This window comes from Sceloporus occidentalis, unplaced genomic scaffold (assembly GCF_023333645.1).
Source record: "Sceloporus occidentalis isolate IW3139 unplaced genomic scaffold, rSceOcc1.0.p SCAF_55, whole genome shotgun sequence".
Lineage (NCBI taxonomy): Eukaryota > Metazoa > Chordata > Lepidosauria > Squamata > Phrynosomatidae > Sceloporus > Sceloporus occidentalis.
The window spans coordinates 4796417-4818891 of NW_028317035.1; the positions used below are offsets into that span (position 1 = coordinate 4796417).

At 40.4% G+C, this 22475-nt stretch overlaps 1 protein-coding gene across 1 annotated transcript in view; it reads left to right on the forward strand.

The window, feature by feature from the left end:
• Positions 1-4262, forward strand: part of LOC149287965 (transcription factor HIVEP3-like) — a 44884-nt gene extending 40622 nt beyond the window's left edge. The window contains exon 8 of the mRNA XM_089492301.1: positions 4107-4262. Within this exon, the coding sequence (XP_089348427.1) occupies positions 4107-4262 (156 nt within the window). The remainder of the gene's footprint in view (positions 1-4106) is intronic.
• The last annotated feature ends 18213 nt before the right edge of the window (positions 4263-22475 follow it).

Consider the following 22475-nt stretch of genomic DNA (forward strand, 5'->3'; position numbering starts at 1 on the left):
TACATTATTTATGTATACCTGCAAATACAGGGTTTGTATGTCTTGTTCAGTTGATTAATACCTGCAATGCTGTTTCCATGTATTGATTTGATCTATACCTGCAATGCTACATTTCATATATTATTATTGTATACCTGCAAATACAGGATTTGTATGTCTGATTCTGTTTATTTGATATATACCTTCAGTGCTGAGATCACAAGTGAATTTCAATTGATCTATACATGCAAAGCTGGGTTTGTGTGTTAATGTGTTGATCTATACCTGCTATCGGCAGCAGGGTCTAATATTTATATATATATTTATATATATATCGGCAGCAGGGACTAATATTAGGCCCTGAAATCATTTAGTGGAAAAGTTAAGGTATTGTGTTGTTTAAAGGATTTCAAGGATTAGTCGTACTAAATTGTGGCTTCAGGCTTCCCATGTTGAATGATCAAGTATTGTATTGTCCAATAACAAAAGTATCATTCCATAGCACATTACTTTTGGCAATATATATATATACATATATATGTGTGTGTGTGTGTTTTTTCAGTGGTATGATTTAATGGTGGAAATTATTAATGCCCCCCCAGTTTGACTGTGGTATCTTGTGTGCCCCCCTATATATTGTTTCTAGAGTCGCCACTGGCTCTCAGGAAGAGAAACCTTATGAGAGGCAATTGAAGACCTCTGCAGAAAATCTTCAATACCCATTTGTCGGCGGTAAAATAAAAAGTAAATAAACAATACAGTGAAATCTGTGATGTAATTGTATATCACTTGCGTACATAATATGTACGAGATGCCTAAAAGGATCTTTATCTATATTGCACTAATAACACTACAATTTTTTTTTAATAAATCCTATTGCCCTAGCACTACATGTAAAAGTTATTACCCCCCCAGTTCACTTTTTGTATCCTTTGTGACAAAGGCTGCTTTAACACTTTTGCGGTGCTTGTGTTTAGCTGCAAATAGATTCCGCAAGTTATAGGGCAATAAGTACAAGTAGCGTTTTGCTATTTCAAAACCATTTGTTCCAAATCTGGTCATTCTGCCCCATGTGCTATTTGTGACATCTTTGAAGCCAGCCAATTATATTTACTCCATCAAACCATATATTTTTGAAAACTGGACACCCCAAGGTATTTCAAATGCTGGTATTTCCATGCACAAATTTTACCACCAGCCGTTGCCAAAGTTTGTACTTCAGGTATGAACACTCCTGGTATATGTCACTGTCAAACACCTCAATATCTGTTCAGCAACATCTCCAAGTACAATGATACCATCCATGTAAATTTTTGTCAGGTTGTTTGGGAGGTAAAAACGCAACATTTGGGAAATGCGCCTTTTTCAACTTGGAACTTTGACACCTGGTCCTTCGGCCTCATGTCCTGGTACCGATCTAAAATAGTTTAGAAAGAGCTCTTCCGACCTGGACCGCACCACTATTTTTAACTTGCACGGGGAGATAGAATCGTGAAACTGAGGCTGCGAGCAGCCAGACAGAAAGCTGTCATTGTGTGTGTGAGCATGGATGTGTTATTTTGTGATTGTGAATGTATGTGTTAGTGAGTATGAGTAAGTGTGTAATTTGTGTCAGTGTGTCTGCATATACAGTATGTGCCAGGGTGGCCAACTCTCATTTGAGAACCCTGGTTTTATTACCCATCTTGAGGACTGGGCTTTACCCAGCCCCCGCTATGGAACTCTGGTCTGGCTACCACGCGGACAATTCCCAGTATCAGGATTCCACCCTGTCAGCCAGGAATCTGTATTCATTTTCTAGGTGTCATTTCCGCGGCAGCCTCTAGAGGCCACTTGTCTGTACACAGCACCATGTAGACCAGGGGTGTCCAAGTTTTTTCTGCAGTGGGCCACTTCATCAGAATTGTATACGTGCACGGGCCGCACTCATTTTTCACTGTGTGAAAATATGGCCTTTAATAAGATATGCAGATTAAAATAAAGTAAATGACACAAAACCTTTACTTTTCCTCTCACTGATTTCTGGGCCTAGAAAGTTTTGTGACTACAAATTCAGGATTCTGGATAAGTTAAAATGAAATAGTTCTATTTATCCTAGGGATGCACCTAAATGAAAATTCTGGACCAAAACCGAAAATTCAGGGTTCACCCCAGTAGCGTACCTAGCGGGGGGCGGACCGCCCGCACCGGGTACCGCTCATCAGGGGGGTGCCACCTTGCCGGCACCCCTCCAGAGACGGACAGTAATGTCCGCCGCTGGAGGAGCAGGCTCGCAAGGGAGCGGTATCGGAGGTCTTTAGCAGACCTCCGGCTCCCTTGAGTGATTTTAAGCCGGGTTCAACCCTTGAACCCGGCTTAAAACCACTCAAGGGAACCGGAGGTCTGTTAAAGACCTCCGATATCGCTCCCTTGCGATCCGCGCGGCAACAGCTGCTGTGCGCCGGGATTTGTTGTCAGATCCCGGCGCACAACACTGAAGCCGCGCCCACTGCCGTCCGTGCCCTCTGACCCGGAAGAAGACAGAAGAACTGAAGAAGAGGAGCGAAGAGGAGGAAAAGAAGCTGTAAGGAGAAAAGAGGAAAGGTAGGAAAGCATTCAGTGAGTGAGAGTGGATTGGTATATGTGTGGATTGGTGTATGTGTGGATTGGTATGTGTGGATTGGTATATGTCTTGATTGGTGTATGTGTGGATTGGTATGTGTGTGGGTTGGTATGTGTGTGGATTGGTATATGTGTGGATTGGTATGTGTGGATTGGTATATATGTGGATTGGTATATGTGTGGATTGGTGTGTGTGTGTCTGGATTGGTGTGTGTGTGTGGATTGGTGTGTGTGTGGATTGGTATATGTGCGGATTGGTAAATGCTGTACCATTTCCAATGTATTTTTCATTATATAATTATGCTCTAGTACATCATAACTCCCATCACTCTATACTGTTCCATACAGTGGCAGAGCTGGGAGACAGAGGCCTTGCACCCCCACCGCAGGACTCCTGAAAGGTAAGTGAACTTCAAAGTGGGAGAGGGTAGATAGTTAGGAGGGGGTAGATAGGGAGAAGGGAGTGAGACGGGGGGATAGGGGGTAGATAGGGAGAAGGGAGTGAGAAGGGGTAGGTAGGACCAAAGGGAGTGAGAAGGGGTAGGTAGGACAAAAGGGAGTGAGAAGGGGTAGATAGGGCAATCATACTCCTATCATGCCAAGTCTGCGAGTACATCCTGGAATCTGGGTATGCCTGGGCATGATAGAAATGTGATTGCTGTTAACAATCATATATATATATATATATATATATATATATATATATATATATATTAATATTGTTATTTAATTGTTTTGTCCTATTTTGGTGTGTTACTTACTTGAAATAAAAGTGTTAGATTTTTTTTTATGGTGTGGGGGGGTCATATTCGGTTTCGGCCAGGTAAATGCTGCATTTTCGTTTTCAGTCCAGAATTCGTTTCGGTGCATCCCTACTACTAATGAAGTGGTAGGCCTACACCACATCAATGTTTGGCTTAGTATATAGTGATAGGAGTTATGCTGCACTATTGTCAATGTCTGGCTCAATGTATAGTGATAGGGATTACACTGTACCACCGTCAATGTGTGCCTCAGTATATAGTGATAGGTGTTTTGTTGTACCACCGTCATTGTCTGCCTCAGTATATAGTGGTAGGTGTTATGCTGTACAACCGTCAATGTCTGCCTCAGTATATAGTGATAGGTGTTATGCTGTACCACCGTCAATTTCTGCCTCAGTATATAGTGATAAGTGTTATGCTGTACCACCGTCAATGTCTGCCTCAGTATATAATGATAACAGTAAGTGTTATGCTGTACCACCTTCAGTGTCTGCGCCGGTATATAACGGTAGAAGCTATGCAGTTTTAAAGTGTGTGTGTGTGGGGGGGTGCCACATACAGGATCCGCCCCAGGTGCCAAATACTCTAGGTACGCCCCTGGTTCACCCCCCACATACTTTTAATAAAAGTAAGTTGCACACCAAAATTGTACAAAAAAACTATATATTATGATTGTTAACAGCAATCTCAGGCATACCCAGATTCCAGTATGTACTGGTTGGCTGGGCATTGTAACAGCAAACAGACTCTTTTCATACCCAGGCAACCAGTAAATGCTGGAACCTAGGTGTCACGACCTCCCTTACACTGGCACTCACCGCGGAAGTTATTCCACCTGGAACACTAAGACCAAAGGAGGAGCCCCTGGCAGCAGCACTCCAGGATTTAGATGATCCCAACAGCAAGGAGGCCAGATAAGGTAGGTATAGGTAGAAGATACGGAGTTGGCAGTACAAGGTGAAAGGCTTAGCAAAGACTGGATACGGACACCGGAACACAACAAGCCGTGGTCGATATCAAGAGAGGGTAGTCAGGTAAGCCGTGGTCGAGATCCAGAGAGGGTAGTCAGGTAAGCCGTGGTCGATATCCAGAGAGGGTAGTCAGGTAAGCCGTGGTCGATATCCAGAGAGGGTAGTCAGGTAAGCCGTGGTCGAGATCCAGAGACGGTAGTCAAGGAAAGCCGTGGTCGATATCCAGAGAGGGTAGTCAGACAATTCGTGGTTCAGCAATAAGATCAGCAAGGCAACAGTACAAAATCCGCAGGCAAAGAGAGGTCAGGCAAGCAAAGGGTCAAAAAATAACTGGAAGCACCTCCAAACACAACCGAGCATAAAGACCACAACAGGGTAACTGGCTAGAGCACTTCCTGACTTTTAAATCTGGCGCCAGAACCTAACCCCGCCCCAAGATGACGTCACCGCTGAAGCTCCAGTCCGCCATCCAAACCACGCCTCCAGTTGCGTGGCAACGAAATGCTCCTGCCATGAGGAAGGGACCGAGTACGGGTAAGTCTCTGACTCCGGGGGTCTCCACTGCTGCAGGCAGGCTGCTGCAGCTTGGTAGGATGATCCCCGGAGGACGCCCTATATGACCTGGAGCTCGGTGGATCACAGGCATCAGCTTTCCTGTGTCTGCCGGGATCCGAGTCTGTGTCACCTGACTTCGGCGCCCGGCGTTCACAGGCATCGGCTTGCCTGTGTTTGCCGGGATCTGAGTCTGTGCCACTTGACTTCGGCGCCCGGCATTCACAGGCATCGGCTTGCCTGTGTTTGCCGGGATCCGAGACCGTGACCCGCGACCCCGGAACCCGGCGTTCACAGGCATCGACTTGCCTGTGTCCGCCGGGACCTGAGGGTGCAGCCCGGGATCCCGGAGTTTGCCGCGTACGGGCAAACACTTGCCGGTGCCGGCCGGGACCCGGGACTGCGACACTAGGCATAATGGGACTGTGATTGCTGTTAGCAGATTGCTCTTAGCAATCACACTCCTATCATGCCAAGTCAGCCAGTACATGCTGGTACAGGGTGGCTGTAAGTGCAGACCCCATACTGCTGGCAGCATCAATACACAAGGGGGGCAGCTAGCCAGGTTTCAGCATGTACTGGCTGACTTGGCATGATAGGAGTGTGATTGCTAACAGCAAACACACTCTTTTTATACCCAGGCAACCAGTAAATGCTGGAACCTGATGATGGGACTGTGATTGCTGTTAGCAGATTGCTGTTAGCAATCACACTCCTATCATGCCAAGTCAGCCAGTACATGCTGGTACAGGGTGGCTGTAAGTGCAGACCCCATACTGCTGGCAGCATCAATACACAAGGGGGGCAGCTAGCCAGGTTTCAGTATGTACTGGCTGACTTAGCATGATAGGAGTGTGATTGCTATATGCAATCACAGTCCCATCATGCCTAGGTTCCAGCACTTACACATTCATGCTATCACACACACACTCCATTCATTCATTCATTCATTCATATACTCATTCATTCACACATTCATTCCCTCACAGGCATACTCATTCAAACAACCTCCCCCACCCCCTTACCTATTACAGCTCTCGATGCCGCTCACAGACTTCAGAAGGGGGCGCGACCTCCCTTGTTCTCCCTACAGAGGAGCCAGGACTGGAGCAGAGAATAGACCCTCCCACAAGTAAACGGCAGGGCTTGTGATGATGTGATCCTGGCTGCCGATCTCACGCGGGCCGCATGTTGGACGCCCCTGATGTAGACTAACGAGCTGACCAGCTGCCTCTGCTTACCTGGGTGTAACCCTACCCCTTAAATAGCTGCTTCCTCCTCCATTGGGTGCCTTTGCATTGCTGTTTAGCAGAATTCTGCTTCTGACCTGGCTTGATTTTGACCACTCTCCTGCATACTGTATCTGGCTTTTCTGAGCCCAGCTACACAGAGCGGGCCCCTGCCAGTTCAGCTACATAGAGTGGCTTCCAAGTCGCGTGCCCTGCCAGAATGGCTTCCAAGTCGCGTGCCCTGCCAGAATGGCTTTCAAGTCGTGTGCCCTGCCAGAAGGGCTTTCAAGTCATGTGCCCTGCCAGAAGGGCTTCCAAGTCGCGTCCCCTGCCAAAAGGGCTGCTGTGATGGAACCCTCCATCACTGGGGCCACTGGAGAGGCCTGACCGCCAGCCTTCTCCCAATTGACTATGAGCCCTGGGTTTGTAAAGACTTCTGTGGCTACCCCCAGCAGTATATCATCCCATCACTGGTTGAGGGGATTATCTCCAGCAGACAGCCAGGATCTGCAAGCAGGGAGTGACTGCCATTGTTTTAGTTTTATATCAAACCCCTCCACCTCATGGTGCATTATTATGTTGTCCCCCCTCCCTTTCCCTCAGTTCCACTACTACAGACATTTACTCCGGCCATCCCTGGAATTGTATTGTTAATCCCTATTGTATTGTTAATCCCGTTACTGCCCCTGTTGTCTCTGGGAGGCAGATTAAGGGGGCGGTTTGTATCCCAATATCTTGTTTTATGTTAATGTGTGTTTGGCTGGATATATCCAGCCCTGTGTGTGAGAAATAAATCAGTTTTTGTTTGGTTATACCCTACACTGAGTCTCGGCTAGCGACTGGGGAACCGGGAAAAGTGTGTGTGTCCCAGGCTAAGGGAGCACAAGTCAGCATAGGTAGTCGGGCAGACTATCCAGCTCCGTGACATTGGTGGCAGCGGTGGGATTACTTCTTAGTCTGAGGGACACTTCCTTTCTACCAGGATTAACCGGCAGGACGGCAGACTTTGGTCGCCTTGACGAGGACATGGATGTGACATCAGAGTTCCAGGGGCTGCTGCGGGTCATCCTCTCCTGCTACACTACTTCTCTGCCTACAGAACAATACCAGAATCTGAGGCAACTGGTTTGAAGGTCACTATGGCAGATTAATAATCTGAATATTAATTTGGGAATGAAAGCCTGAATATAAGTCTACCCTATAGGAAAAAAGTTTTACTAGTAAATATCAATTCATGTAAACTATTTTTTCATATTTAATAAAAGCTATGATTGAGAAAAATATTTGTTTTGTTTTTATTTCCTTTTATTTGCCAACCTGCCCCCCAGTTATGCACTGAAATGCCAGAGTAGCATAAAGGGGGTTAAAGGCATATCATCGGACAGAGTGGCATATAGGGGGGTATAAGGCATTTCTTGAAGCAGAGTGGCATATAGTGGGTTAAAAGGCATTTCTGGAGGCAGAGTGGCATATAGGGGGTTAAAGGGCATTTCTGGAGGCAGTGTGGCATGACTGAGCACCGGAAGGTCATGTGATGCCGGTGCTCCATCATAGAAGCCCCGGCGGAAGTGCCAGCAGTAGCGGGGGTTGTCTGCATCCATTGAGCAGACATTCGCCGGCTGCTAGAGAAGAGAATTCCGTGCAGTGCTGCAGGGAATTCTCTCTGGCAGCCGGGGAAGCTATGCGCGATGCGAGTAGACAACCTCTGCTGCCGCCCGCACTGCCGGCAGCAGCTGAGGTTACCAGACAAGAGGATCCAGGTCCCCTGCAGCGCTGTGGGTGATCTGGATCTTAGTCTCATAGTCAGACCTCTATTTGATCTGAAAAAAACCTTGTCTTATAATCAAGCAAATACTGTATGTTGTGTGCATAAGTATTTGTGCTTTACCCAATAAAGTAATTTCCTGTTTTACCTCAATACGAGTTTTGTCTTGTTATTGTGGTGAGTCTCGGTACTCTCCTTGTCAGGACAGTAAAGCACTGTATAAATATGTTACAGTCCCACCGAGGCTCCTGCTGTCTTCGACGCTAGTTCCACCTGTTGATTGAAGTCTTGTATTCCTGGTGACTATGGGGAGAAGGAAGCAGCGTCTGGTGGGGGGTACCAAGTTGGGGTATGGGTCAGTCCCATCACACAGGGCGAGACTTCCATTCCTATATTGTGACTGCTGATGATGAGACATAATATCCATTAAAAAAACTATGTGTGTGGTATTTCTGTAATCTAAACATTCAGTTGAATAGATTTTGGTGTGTTTATCTGCAGCTGCATGTTATCTATGCAAACAATCTTAAGAAACATAGAAAGGTTGATGGAAAAAAGCAACAGAGATTTGTGACCAAATGGCTGCATGATAAGTGTCCAAATGGTCTTTGTAAAATACCCTGGGTTGTCTTCTATCCAAAAATATATACCTTTGTCTTTAACCTAAAGTATAAGAAGGGGGTTGCATTTCGGAATCCAAAGCAAGGTGGGAGCTGTTTTGTTTCAGCTTCAGAAAGCTTATGAAAATTTGAAAAATTCAAGTTTGGAAAGTGGTATGAGGATCTTCCATTTTTTTATGCCCCGTATTTTCCAAAACCCATAAAAAAACCTATGCATGTGGGTTATTTCTGTAATCGATAGATGCAGTTAAAGACATTTTGATGTTTTTTCTGCAGTTTCATGTAATCTGTGCAAACAATCCTACGAAACATGTAAAGTTTGGTAAAAATAAAATCAATCAAAATGTGTTTGTTTAGCGCCACCCAGAGGAAGTTTTGAATTGTTTTAAAACTCCATCAAAACAAGATGCCCTTGGAGATTTCTTTTTGCTACAGACTAAAACTTGGCAGCTTACCCTTTCTTTAAGAGTCTCTTTTAAAATCATACACAATGCAAAAAAAAGTGGCTAAAACATTATAATTAAATGTTAGCGTTTGTACAGTGTGGAACACTCAGATAACAAAATATCTGGCAGTAGTGGGAGGCAGCATATCACATCGATCTACGCTACAGCAGAACAGATCTGTAATCCCTTTTGTGCAGCAAAGTGCAGGGGCCGTTCCAATTCCTTGCCTAGCTGAGCTAATCCTAGGCATGTCTTCTAGTATTAACAAATTGGGATCAGGTTGCTTGTTTTATTACTCACTCAGTACTATTATATCAACTCCAAATATAGCTCTTTTTGTTTTCTCAGTAGTCTTATTTACGTGATTCATCACAGCACTTTAATTCTGACTGATACAGCTTATGTATACAGTATTATACGGTATAGTTAAGTCACACATATCAGCTCTCCGTCTACTTTCTAAGGTACACAAAACATAAATAGACAGGGTAAGCATTTACTCTATAAACATTTTAGGATAAACATTTAGATTTACAGAACACCAGCAGATTCTCTAGAGTTATGACAATAATCTCCTTATTGTAAAATAATTAATTAATAATTATGAATCAATTATTAATTAATAATAATTTTAAATGCAGCGAAAGCTAACAACATTACAACTGACAAGATACAATTTGACAATAATATTAACACAAGTTAAGTAAGACAGATACAGAAGAAGAAGAAGGCTCTGCCACTTGATGCAGATGTCTCTCCAGACCCTCTTGAGAACTCTGAGCTCCCCTTGCAGGTTGACTACAGGTACTGCTGCCAAACATACAGGTCAATGGAGCCCAGCTCACTAATCAATAAGTGATCAGTAAAATAAAATAAAAAAATTAAAAAAGTAAATAAAAATGTAATAAAATTAAAAAAAACCAAAAAACCCAGTCACCATAACACCATAAGAGGAACCATTCAGTTTAAAACAAATATATCCAAAAAATGTATTGGTGCTGGAAATTCCCTAAACTCCTGGCATGGAAGGAGTTAAAATATTAGCATATGAGATACCCAGGGGTATCTAGTTTTTTATATGGTTTCACTGGATAAATTGAATTGGCTGAATTCAAAGATGTCCCAAATAGAGTATGGACACACGATGACCAAATGTCAAAATTCACCATTAAAAAATGCACACCTTCTGAATGTGGTCTTTTAGCCCCAAACAACCAGGCAAAATACCAGGAGCTGTAAATTCATACCTGAAGTACAATGTGTATGAAAAAAACACACAAAATACTACTGCAAATCTTGACAAAGGCTAGTGGTAAACTTAGTGGGTAAATTGAAATGGCTGAGTTCAAAGATGTCTGAAATAGGACATGGGGGCAGAATGTTTGAAATTGTTCATGTCTCAAATGTGGCCTTTTAACATCAAATAACCTGACAAACCAATGCATGGGTGGTATCACTATACTTAAGCGATGTTGCTGAACACATATTGGAGTGTTGTTTGGCAACACTCTATGAGCTGTAAATTCATACTTAAAGTAGAATATGTGTGAAAAAACACAAACACAAATATTACTGCAAAGGATGTGGTTGACAAAGGCTTGTGGTAAAATTGGTGCATGGAAAGAGTTAAAGCACCAAAATTTGAAATACCCTGGGTACAATGTGTGTGGGAGAAAAAACACAAAAGAAACTGCTACCACAACGTTTGACAAAGACTAGTTGTAGAATGAATGCATTGAAAGAGTAAAGAAGTCAATGATACCATGTATCCTAGCATAATGTCCAGGTCCTCTGGCAGAAAAACAGCCCCAAAACATTAGAGAGCCACCATCATATTTAAATGTGTTTTTCCATATGGCTACCTCTCAAATATGTGTGCGCCAAATCTGGTATTTATTGTCAAAAAGAATCCGATCACATATTTTTAAGTTCCAGTAGTGTCTGGCAAAACTAACTTCTGCAAGTCTCCAGCTGTGATCCTTGGAGATTTTTTGGCCACGTAAACCATCCTCTTCACAGTGTGTTTAGACAACATAGACATACGTCCTCTTCCGGGTTGATTCATAAAATTTCCAGTTGACTAGAACTTCTTAATTATTGTCCTGATGCTTTTGTTACTTTCTTATAACCTCTCAATAACCTTTTGCTGCACATCACAGCTACAGTATATTCATTGGTCTTACCCATTATGACAGGGTTGTCCAACCTGCGGCCCTCCAGCTGCTGCAGGACTACATCTCCCATCCTCCTCAGCCAGCCTCTTAGCTGAAAGAGCATTATGGGACATGTAGTCCTGTAGCAGCTGGTGGGCCGCAGGTTGGACGCCTCTGCATTATGATGAATGACTAAAGGAATATGGCCTATGTGTCTTTGCTTATATTTCCCAAGGTTGCCAATATTAGTGGAGGGCACTATACATATTTTCAGCCAAGCATAGTTAACTTATGTTACAGTCATTTACAGACACACTTTTTCTAAATTTGGAATTAAGATCTTATTTAGATCATATGAGATCTTTTTTATATTTGTATAAGATCCAATCAACATTTGCATGTGAAAAAAAGTTGTTGCATCTAATTATTTTTAACCATGTTTAAATGGGCAATACCGGGTTAGTGGCACACTAACATTTATGTGTTTCATTATTTTGTGTGTAAGACTTGCCATAGCCCATTGAAATCAGCCTAGAATACAATCCTATATGAATGTTGATTAATCTTTTCTATTTCACTGTACACAATTTGGGGCACTGCAACACATTACTGTAATTAACCCATAATAAGAAATGAGAACTCCTTTAAAATATATTGTCAAGCCCATTTCTGTCCAACCATAACATTAAGATTTTCTAGGCTTACAGTAAATATAATATATGCAGTCTTACCTACTTTATTATCAATGCTTCAATTTATCTTTAAACTAGCTCTGTGTATCAATATTTTGTACATTTTGTTACCCATTCTGATGTCTCACACTATAATAAACCCCCCTGTCACCAAAAAAGATGTTCTAGATGGTTGGATTTGAGGTAACTATTCTTTGCCATAGTTTTGGGATTTTAATGTCAGAGTATTCACTATTCAATTTAAAGTGCAATCTCAGCCTCATTCAGGGAAAGAAACAAGGGTATGCAGTATAATCAATAAATAATAACATACTGCATGGCAGCATTGTATATTCGTTGATCTGTAGCACGTAGAAATTGTTCCTTGCGGGGGGCATAAGTGGCTCTTGGCAATTACAATGCACCATTTTTGTTCACATAGCATCACTATACAATGTGTCAGAGTACATATATTCAGCAATGCGTAAACTATGAGATCACCTGTTTACTTTCTCAAATTTCCATCATTTATATTCTCCTCTCTCAACCCCATGCCTGCCCCTCAGCAGAGCTAAGTCCTCTATTTTCTGTGTTTTAGATTTCTCCTTTAAAAAACAAAACACTCCCGATAAGGCCTTTTTTCTCAAGAAAGAGGCAGGCTGATCCTATCTGTGGGAGTTACTAGGAGGAGTTCGTTCACCTGTACTACACAAAAAGGTGTGGAATGAAAGAAGGGTATAAAACACTGAGATGACAGCAGGTTTATAATACTCAGAACCTGTTAACACACAAGATGCAGGGATTACTCTTTATAGTCTGTATTGTCGTGGCAGGTGAGTCTTGTACTTTTCATGCTTGTGTATAAAACCTTACAACTCATATTACAAAATGTTTTGAGAAATAAAAGGAAGATTAAGGGAATGAACAGATTATTCAGTGGACATTGTAAGAGGGTGTATGTACAGATTATCTGAGAGCTAGTTTAGGTCTCCATCTCAATGAATGTGAAGAAGGTGTTTTTGTTAATTTGTACACAGACATAAAAAAGTAGAATAGGATTTCTGAGGTGGCAGTGATTATAATTCTAATTTGGAATACAAAGCTAGCGCACAGGCCACTACCATTCTCTGTAGCTCTGTCATCCTGACCGAGAGGGAAGGCATGAAGGAGGAATGGTATATGTATTATACATCTAAGACACAGGTAGCTGACAGTCAACCCTTAAGCCTACCTGAAGTACAGCTTCAACCGACGCTGTGGTTGAGCAAGAGTGCTAACTGTTATTTGACTCGCTGTTAAATGACTGCTCGTTCTCTAGGTTAGAGGACTAGTGAAGATGAGAACATAAGTTTACATATTCATCAACATTGAGTTGATAAATGCAGGCTGTACAGTGAACTGTGACATGTGTACCTGCTGCATGTTTAAAATATTTAAATGAGATATAAAGTTGTGTGCACTGCTAGAGCACAGGAAGGATGCTACCAGCTAACACTCTTTTCTCCAACTCAGTTCACAATGTTACAAATGCTTGTGGGATACTGTTGTAGAGATGTAGAGGATGGTGTGAAGTGTTAAAGTTAAATAATAACCATCCTTTGCAAGTGTAGTGAAGGTCAGTGGCTTCCACCCCAGTCCTTAGGGGCATTATATAGTAAGCATTATATAGGAGCAATATTTACTTATTGCCACTTTAATCCAATAGGTAGAGTCATAAAAACTGGACTATTTATGTTCCTCTAGGAACAAGTTTGGAAGCCATGTTAAAGGTCATGTACAGTAACCCAAATTTCTGACTAATAGAACTACAGGTCCCAATTGAAAGAAGTCCACAGGTAATAGTACCCAAATGAGATTAATACAAATGCTTGTTAGCTGAACTTCAGATTCAGCTAACTATACCCAAGATTACTCAGAGTGGACTCTTTCCCAATTATTTCAATAGTGCATATGCAGGTGGTATTCATGTTATCATTACTACCAGAAAATATGTTTAGTCTCTATGTATAAAAATATCATCAGTAGGTGTTGTTGTTTTCCAATGTCTTACATTTTCGGACCACTTATAAATGGCTTTGGACACCAAGGACCATCTCCCCATACTGTGCCACTTAAAAGCAACAAAAATAAAATACGATGGTGTATCAATAGTTGAATTCAAAACTTAAATGTCTACTTAATAAATTCTTTCCTCCTGCTTGCCTTTTTTCCTTACTTCTGGACAAGTATAGAAAGAGTATATTCTTTTTTTTCACACACTTTTCACCATACTGAGGAGCATCATGAATTATTCTGGGGACCAATGGTGGTTCATGCTCCACAGTTTAGTTACTAGTTCATTAGAAACTTAATCCAGATGGAGAAGGGCCTTTGTACGCCTATGAAAATATTACATTAAAAATAATCTTTTTCAAGTTACAGTAGTCATTTGCAAGGACATTTCAAAGATTTGAAGGTAGCATATATATATATATATATATATATATATATATATATATATATATATGTAATTTATAAAGTATTTGGCTATAGATAAATTGATAAAAACAGGTAAGGAGAATGGAATAAAACACGAGGGATTGGCACATTTTATATTGCATCACAACTAATTCTGTTACAGTAATTTAATGGTTTGCTGTGTATACTAAAAAGACAGACATCTCAGAGGTATTCTACATAATTCAGATATTTGTGGCAGGCTTGTCATACAGAGGCTGACTTGAAAGCGGATGTGTCCGTGCTTAAAACCAGTAACTGTCAGGAAGTAATTTCCCTGTTATTTAGTTGCAAATAGAAGATTATCATCATGTGTTTGTACAGAAGATCTCACTGTTGATTGTGGGGATAGTAAAGCACATGTCTGTAATTCCATAGTATGATCATATGATAGATACCACTAATGTGGGGGGTCTTACTCACATTACACTTGATTTAACACTCCATCTTTTGATGTCATATGGAAGGGGCAGGTTGGAAAGGACAGTAAAGGACAGTACATTTTTTTTATGCCCCAAATCTCCCCTACAATATTTTCCCAACCAAAACTACTCTTCAATAGCTTGTAGAACAGCATTTAGCAGCAATAACTTAGTTACTTTTTTCTGTGTGACTTTTTTCTCTCACATTGTTGTGGAGAAATTTTTGCCCATTCTTCTTTACAATGTTGAATCAGTTCATTAAGGTTTGTGGGCATTTGTTTATGCACAGCTCTCTTAAGGTCCTGCCACAACATTTCAATTGGGTTGTGATCTGGATTTTGACTGGGCCATTTTAACACCTTGATTTTCAGCCATTCTATTGCAGACTTGCTGGTGTGCTTGGGATCACTGTAATGTTGCATGACCCAATTTTGCTTTAGTAAACTTTAGCTGTTGGACAGATGGCCTCACATTTGACTCTCGAATACTTTGGCATACAGAGGAATTCATAGTCGACTTAATAACTGCAAGGTTCACAGCTCCTGTGGCTGCAAAACAAGCTAAAATTATCACCTTCCCACCACCGTGCTTGACAGTTGGTATGAGGTGTTTGCGCTTTTTTGCTGTTTTCACCAAATGTGGTGCTGTTCATAATGGCCAAACATCTTGCATGTCCAAGGGACATTGTTCCAGAAGACTTGTGGTTTGTTCAGATGCAACTTTGCAAACCTAAGCCATGCTGCCATGTCCTTTTAAGAGAGAACATGTTTTCTCCTGGCAACCCTCCAAACAAACCATACTTGTTCACTCTTTTTCCAATTGTGCTGTCATGAACTTTTTTTTAACATGCTGAGGCCTGTAGCGTCTGAGATGTAACTTTGTTTTTTTTTGCAATTTCTCTGACCATTGCATGGTCTGACATTGGGTGAATTTGCTGGGTCCACTTTTGAATAATCTCTCTTACTGTAGAATGATGGACTTTAAATTGCTTGAAAATGGCCTTCCCAGATTGATGGGCAGAAACAATTGCTTCTCTAAGATCATTGCTGATGTCTTTCCACCTTGACATTGTATTAACACACACCTGAATGCTTAATCCTCGGCTTTTGTAGAGGTGGTCACACTTGCTGATGATCAATTAATCAAGGGCGTTTGAATAGCAGCACCTGTCTGCTACTTAGCCTCTTTATTCATATGGAAGCAGTAAGTGTGTACTTAGGTTTTCACACATGGCTTCTCCATTTTGGCTTTAGTTTTGTTGATTAAATCATGGCACATATATGTCATGTGTTGTTGTTCATCTGAGGTTGTATTTACCTAATTTGTCTACCTAATATATAAAAACCATAGAATACAAAGAGGGTATACTTTCTTTTTTCACACAACTTTTTTATATGTATGTTTATTTTGAATTAACATTTTTAATTAGCACTTTAAGTACAGTAGTCTACAGACCTTTTGATTGTGGTTTAATCAGTATGAATACTTTAGGAAAGAGGTTTTCTGCCCTGTATAGATTAAAAGATACTAAGTACATTAACTCTGCAGTTACACAGGTCTCCTCCTTCCCAGGGGTATCTTCTCTTCCATCAAAATACCAGCACACACGCAGTAAGAGATGTTCCTGTAATAGCTGGAAGGACAAAGAGTGTGTATACTTCTGTCACCTGGATATTATTTGGGTGAACACTGGAGGGTGAGTACAGTCGATAAAAAAAAGAAAAACAAAATAAAAATCAAGCACACTCTATAGCCTTAAACCAATCAACCCATAGGAAAAAATAGTGAGTATACACTTAGGAGATCAGTAATAACCAGCTTGATGATGGCTATGGAAGCTCAAGTCTATCATATTTGTCCATACGACAAATATGATTTGTCTAAAAAATAACAATTTGGCCCCAGGGCCATTTTTTTTATTGTAAGCGGGAAGCAGTGTGTGAGCAGCTAGAAAAGATGCTGCAGCCAAGGTAAAAGGGTAAGGGGATAAGAGAGTGAAGGAGTAAGAAAGTGATAAGGTTACGGAGTTAGAGAGGCAGTTAATGTATGTCTAAAAGTGTGTGTTTAAATATGTGTGCAAGTGCATATTTGAGTTATGGGGGGCACTGATGGGGCAAATTGGCTTTACCTGTCCCTTGAGCCAGAAGGTACCAGTCCTCAACACAAGTGGCCCCACCATAAGTCTCACAGGAAGCCCTGGCATTTATGTGATGCCACCGTACTGTTAAATAGGTAACATTTCCAGAAAAGACTTTAAATATTTAAATCTGGTAAACAGACTGTAGAATGGCAACTGCCAATTGTTGTGTTACCAATATGTTGCTCTACAGTTATTGTACATAAATGTATGCCACATCATTAAAAACACCCTATGGAGTACATTGTAAACCATGTTATTTTTTTGTGTAGACAAACTGTACCATATGGATTAGGGAGACCACCAATACGTAGAAAAAGGGGAACACCACCACGTTGTCAGTGTGAGGACATAAAAGATAGGAGATGTGCCATCTTCTGTCAACCTGAATCAAGGTAAGACCGAATAGATGTTAGAAAACTGTGCTGATAAAGAATACTGTATTTAGAGTGTTTTTAATACCTTATTGTGCGGATTCTGTATAAAACAGCACGCAGAGATGGGTAGGTGGTCAATTGCATACGTGTATATATATATAAGAAAAATTTACATCAAATCAATATTTGATGCCTTTGCCTTCAAAGCAGTATCAATTCTTCTAGGTACACTTCCACACAGTTTTTTAAGGAACATCTTGGAGCATTAACCACATTTCTTCTGTGGATTTAAGCAGCCTCAGTTGCTTCTCTCTTCATGTAATTCCAGACAGACTTGATGATGTTGGGATCAGTGCTCTGTGGGGACCACACCATCACTTCCAGGACTCCTTGTTCTTCTTTACACTGAAGATAGTTCTTAACAATTTTGTCTGTGTGTTTGGGGTCGTTGACTTGCTGCAGAATAGATTTGGGCACAAGCAGTTTCTCCTCTCTGATTGTTTTTCATTATGGATAAGTATCTGCCTCTACTTCTCAGCATTGAGGAGACCATTAATTCTAAGTAAATTCCCAACTCCATTTGCAGAAACACAGCCCCAAACTTGCAAGGAAACTCCACCATGCTTCACGATTGTCTGCAAACATTCATTCTTGTACCGCTTTCCAGCCCTTCGCTGAACAAACTGCCTTCTGCTACAGCCAAATATTTCATATTTTCACTCATCAATCCAGAGCAACTTTTATCTACGGTCCTCAACATTGCTCATTCCTTTGTGCATTTTCAAAAGACCTTTGACAGAACGTCTAGTTTTGGTTATGTTTCAACCTATTGTGTTGATTGTGTTTCAATCTACATATTAAATTGATGATCATTGGCACCTGTCTGGTATAATTGTTCAATCATACACCTAACTGTATGCCTACAAAATCCCTGACTTTGCGCAAGCGTAGCTAGAAGAATTTATGCTGTTTTAAAGGCAAAGGGTGGTCACACCAAATATTGATTTTATCCAGATTTTTGTAGATTCAGTCACTTTGAACTTTGTTCATGATAAAAATAAACTATTAATGTAAATTCATTCTTACTTTACACTATTTTTTCACATCTGCCTAAAACGTTTGCACAGTACTATGGTCTTTTATGCTGAACCTAGGCATCACTGTCTCTTTAAAAAGGAAAATACTATTTGTGTAGGGTGCATATGAAGGTTTTAACTAATTCCTAGAGACAAATGCTTAGAGTTGTTCCATGGAGTTGTCAGTCTGTCACTATGGTAACAACTTGATTACTCCATAATTACTTTGATATGATTTCTGTGCATTATGTGTCATGTATTCTTCTTATGTGATCTTCCCAAAATAAAATAAAATAAAAAAACGCCATATCATTGGTGATTTGCTAATTATGGGTAATTATGTGTCCTTGTAGCATGATTTAGGATTAACCCAACAACATTATTATTTTAGTTAATATATAGAGTTAATAATAGACAAATTACTGTATTGTACCGTGGAAAGAAATCCTTGCCCATGTTTTAGAATGTTTTCTGTGCGAAACATTGTACAGCCAACGGGCTTTGCATAGAAACATAGCAAATAAGAACCATTTGGCCCATCTAGTCTAATCCCGTTTCCTGACGTAAAGACTGAAACTTTAATAAATCTGTGGTCATGTCTTAGATTCAGGATAGCAATATGCCTATCCCATGCATTTTTAAATTGCTGCACTATATTAGCTTCTACAACTTCTGCTGAAAGGCTGGTCCACTTATCTACTCTCTCAGTAGTATTCTTTCCTATTTTGATCCTGCATAGCATTCACCATTGTGGTAGCCCTTGTCTGAACTTTCTCCAGAACTGTACACAATACCCTATTTATGGTCTATCCATAGATCTGTAAGATAGTATAACCACCTAAATCATTAGTCATAGTCGACCTGGAATATCTACTCCGTTGCACAATTTGAGGCTGAGTGGTGTAAATTTGTGTAAAACGTTGTTATACTAGAGAAGATTGGAGAGTTTGTTTTTATGACCTAGTAGATCTCTCTCATCTGTGTCAATCAGTGAGTTGGAAGGTCTAGGATGCTTTCCTTTGTCAAATAAATTTGCTGTCCACATGAAGAGAGACAAGCCTGCCAAATACTTTATTTATACAAGTCGTTTTACCAACACTACCAGATTGTCCTATTTTCCCCTGGATATTTGTGCAAGTATTTATTAATTTTTTACATTTTTGTAAAACAATATAAAGCCATTGAACATGGTCCTCAGTCTTCACCAAAAGGATTGTGATAATTTTGTTTGACACAGCTAAAAGGAGGAGTCAGAAAAGGAAGGCCCAAAATGCCAATGTATTATTGCCCCAATAAAGCATAATAAAGCAATTAAAATGGAAAGAACAACACCACATTCCACAGATTTAACCACTTAACCACAACAAGACACAACATGGAACATGCTCCACTTGGCAAACTGACATAGACAAATGAATATATGACCTCTATATCTATGAAAGACTAACTGAAGGAGGGATCTATCTATGAACGTCACAGCTTGAACCTTTGCTTTTTCCTTCCCTCTGCTCTTCCGATAATCTGCAGAAACAGCAAATGTTATTTAACTGGTATCTTCATTAGGGACACCGCTGACGATAAATCAGGAGAGCAGACTTGGCTGCAAAGAAAAAACTTCCTAAAAGTAAAGAAATCTCAAGTTCAACTCTTGTATATTCTTCGGTAAGAGAAGTGACTATTACAATGTACATTAAACATCAATAGGCCAAAAGGTCAAGACATTAAAAGGATTGGAGACAGCAAAGTACATCTAGGTATCTCTCAGTTCATTTGCACAATGGTTCCATAAAACAATTTCTTTGTCTATACATTCATGTAGGTGACAGTACATATCATTCACTGTACCTTATGTATTCCTAACTTGTGACAAACATATCCCAAAGTAGGCATACATAATGTTCACCATAGATATAGTAAAGAAACAATATATAGGTAGAAATTACAGATTTCAACAACTAAGACATTGTTTTTATGTCCCTGCTCCACGCAGGCAGATATTTTTTATTCTAAATTATTTTACACATAGAAAAGCTGATAATTGGACGCTGACTGCTCAGCAGCATTCTTTCTCCCTACAACACCTATATGGGAAGTCTCACTTGTATACTACATCATGAGAGACTTTCACCAGAGCTGGATTTGCAGTTAATGTGCAGCCCAACTACATTAAATGTAAGTGATTGGCTCCTTGTGTCTACTTTGCCAAGAAAGTATCACTTATGCCGTTGGTACTCTTTGGGTTAAAATGTCACTTTCGCCACACTGCGATGATAAAAAAAACTTCACAAGATCAACAACAAATTAAGTCACCAAGTGGCCGGTAAAAAGTTACATAAGCTATTAAATGGCTTAGTGCTGCTGTTTGCGTTAGTGGCCTCACCTTAGATTTAACTTTTACCTTCCGATCCTCCCTGGTTTACAGACACTGGATTGGCTGAAATCCACATATTGCTCTATAAAAAATGCAGAGATAAGAGATGTACACAAATAAGAGATTTAATTCATTTGGTGTATATCTCAAGGACTAAGTATTGCAGAAAGAGATGAGCAAGTTCTTTTTTGATTGTAAAGGACTAGATATAGGATAAGAGATTTTCCACCCAGAGGCTTTTGCTGTTGGAAAGACTGTGAACAGCTGAGCCTTTCAAACTTTAAAGCAGATCTGTAACTTTTTTCAAATCCTACAGTTTCGTTTTATACACTACATGTAAAGGTGTTTACAGGTTAAAATAAGCAGTATATCTTATACATATGTATAACATCTGAAATAATTTACTAGCATTCTTTTCTCATACTCTGTATAATTATTTAACTAATTATCTTATCGCTACCCTATTAAGTTGCTGATTTTTGTCAGCTGGTTCAGGTAGCTATTGTAAGGGTATGTGACGAGGACTGATGAGACGAAATTGATTAAATAGTGCTTGATTGTGCCTATCTAAGAGACAGAGTGCAGCTTCTATAAGGTGAACTTTTAGCTACATATTTCAAAAACTAATTGAGAAAATAGAAGACACAAAGTAGGTACTTTTATTACTGAATTTGTTTCCCCTTTAATAGCTATATTTGTCCTTCCACAGTGATGCTATAGCACATAATATAGGCGTTGCTCACTCTCGTCAAAGTTCTTCAACTACCTTCCCTTCTGTGTCTTTGGACTTTGTGACCTGGAAGAAGAAGAGATAAAAAGTGATGATCATACTAGTGTTGATGAGATATCAGTCACCCTACGACTTCAACTCCTGCAGTGCGAAGGAAGCATTCTTTCATGGAAGACCATCTCAGGCTGTTCAGCCATTTTGAGAAGAGTAATGGTTTCCTTGACCTTACAAAGGCAGGGTAGCTATACAATGGTGGACATAACCATGACTACATATCTGTTCCCTTAGAGTTCTCTTACAGGTAGCTTTGATAATAAGACATTTGGAGTTAGGATTAAGTTTGCGATTTCTTCTTTATAGTCAACATGTTCCAAGGTCAAATGAGTAGAAGCACTGACCACATTAAGCAGCAGAAGTGCTTCAGCAGAAGTATAGAAAACTATTATTTTCATGCTTTCAAAAAACAAATTGCAGAGCTGTGCAAGGACAGAACTTTAGAAATCAGAGCATGGCCTAGCACATCTGAATCCAATTTAGTCCCCCAGTTTTTATTCAGGGAATAGGTAACTTGCTAAGGAGTGTGTGAACCTAAATAGCAGCTTTATTCAGCAAATGCCTTATCTTGTGGGAAGAAAGGAACAAGCAAGTCAAAATTGCTGCCTTATTAAATTTTAATTCCAGAAAAGAGAAAGTGAGAAATGTATGGACTGGGCCTAAATCTCTATAGCCAAGGGAAGATACAGAAATGAGTGGTGCACAACTGCTTCCTAGGATGCCATAGTGAATATTTCTCACTTGTGCAACTACCAACAGGTGGCTAAGGTGTATAGGGTTCTATTCACCTTATATGGCATGAATTGGGCCATTGGTTTGGCTATTACTCTTTAATGAGGCAGACGAATGCCCCCTCTTACAGAGACAAGTCTCTACTTCCTTTTGTGACTAACAAAAGGTTATGTAAAAATAATCCATCTGGCACCCAAGGTTGCTGTAAATACCAGAATATATGACATTGCAATTTTTTAAGAGAACACGATATTACAGCTATTTCTAATTCCAGTCAAAATTCTGATAAAATAGTTGTCATGCATCTTGCAGGCTTTCTGAGTTGGAGG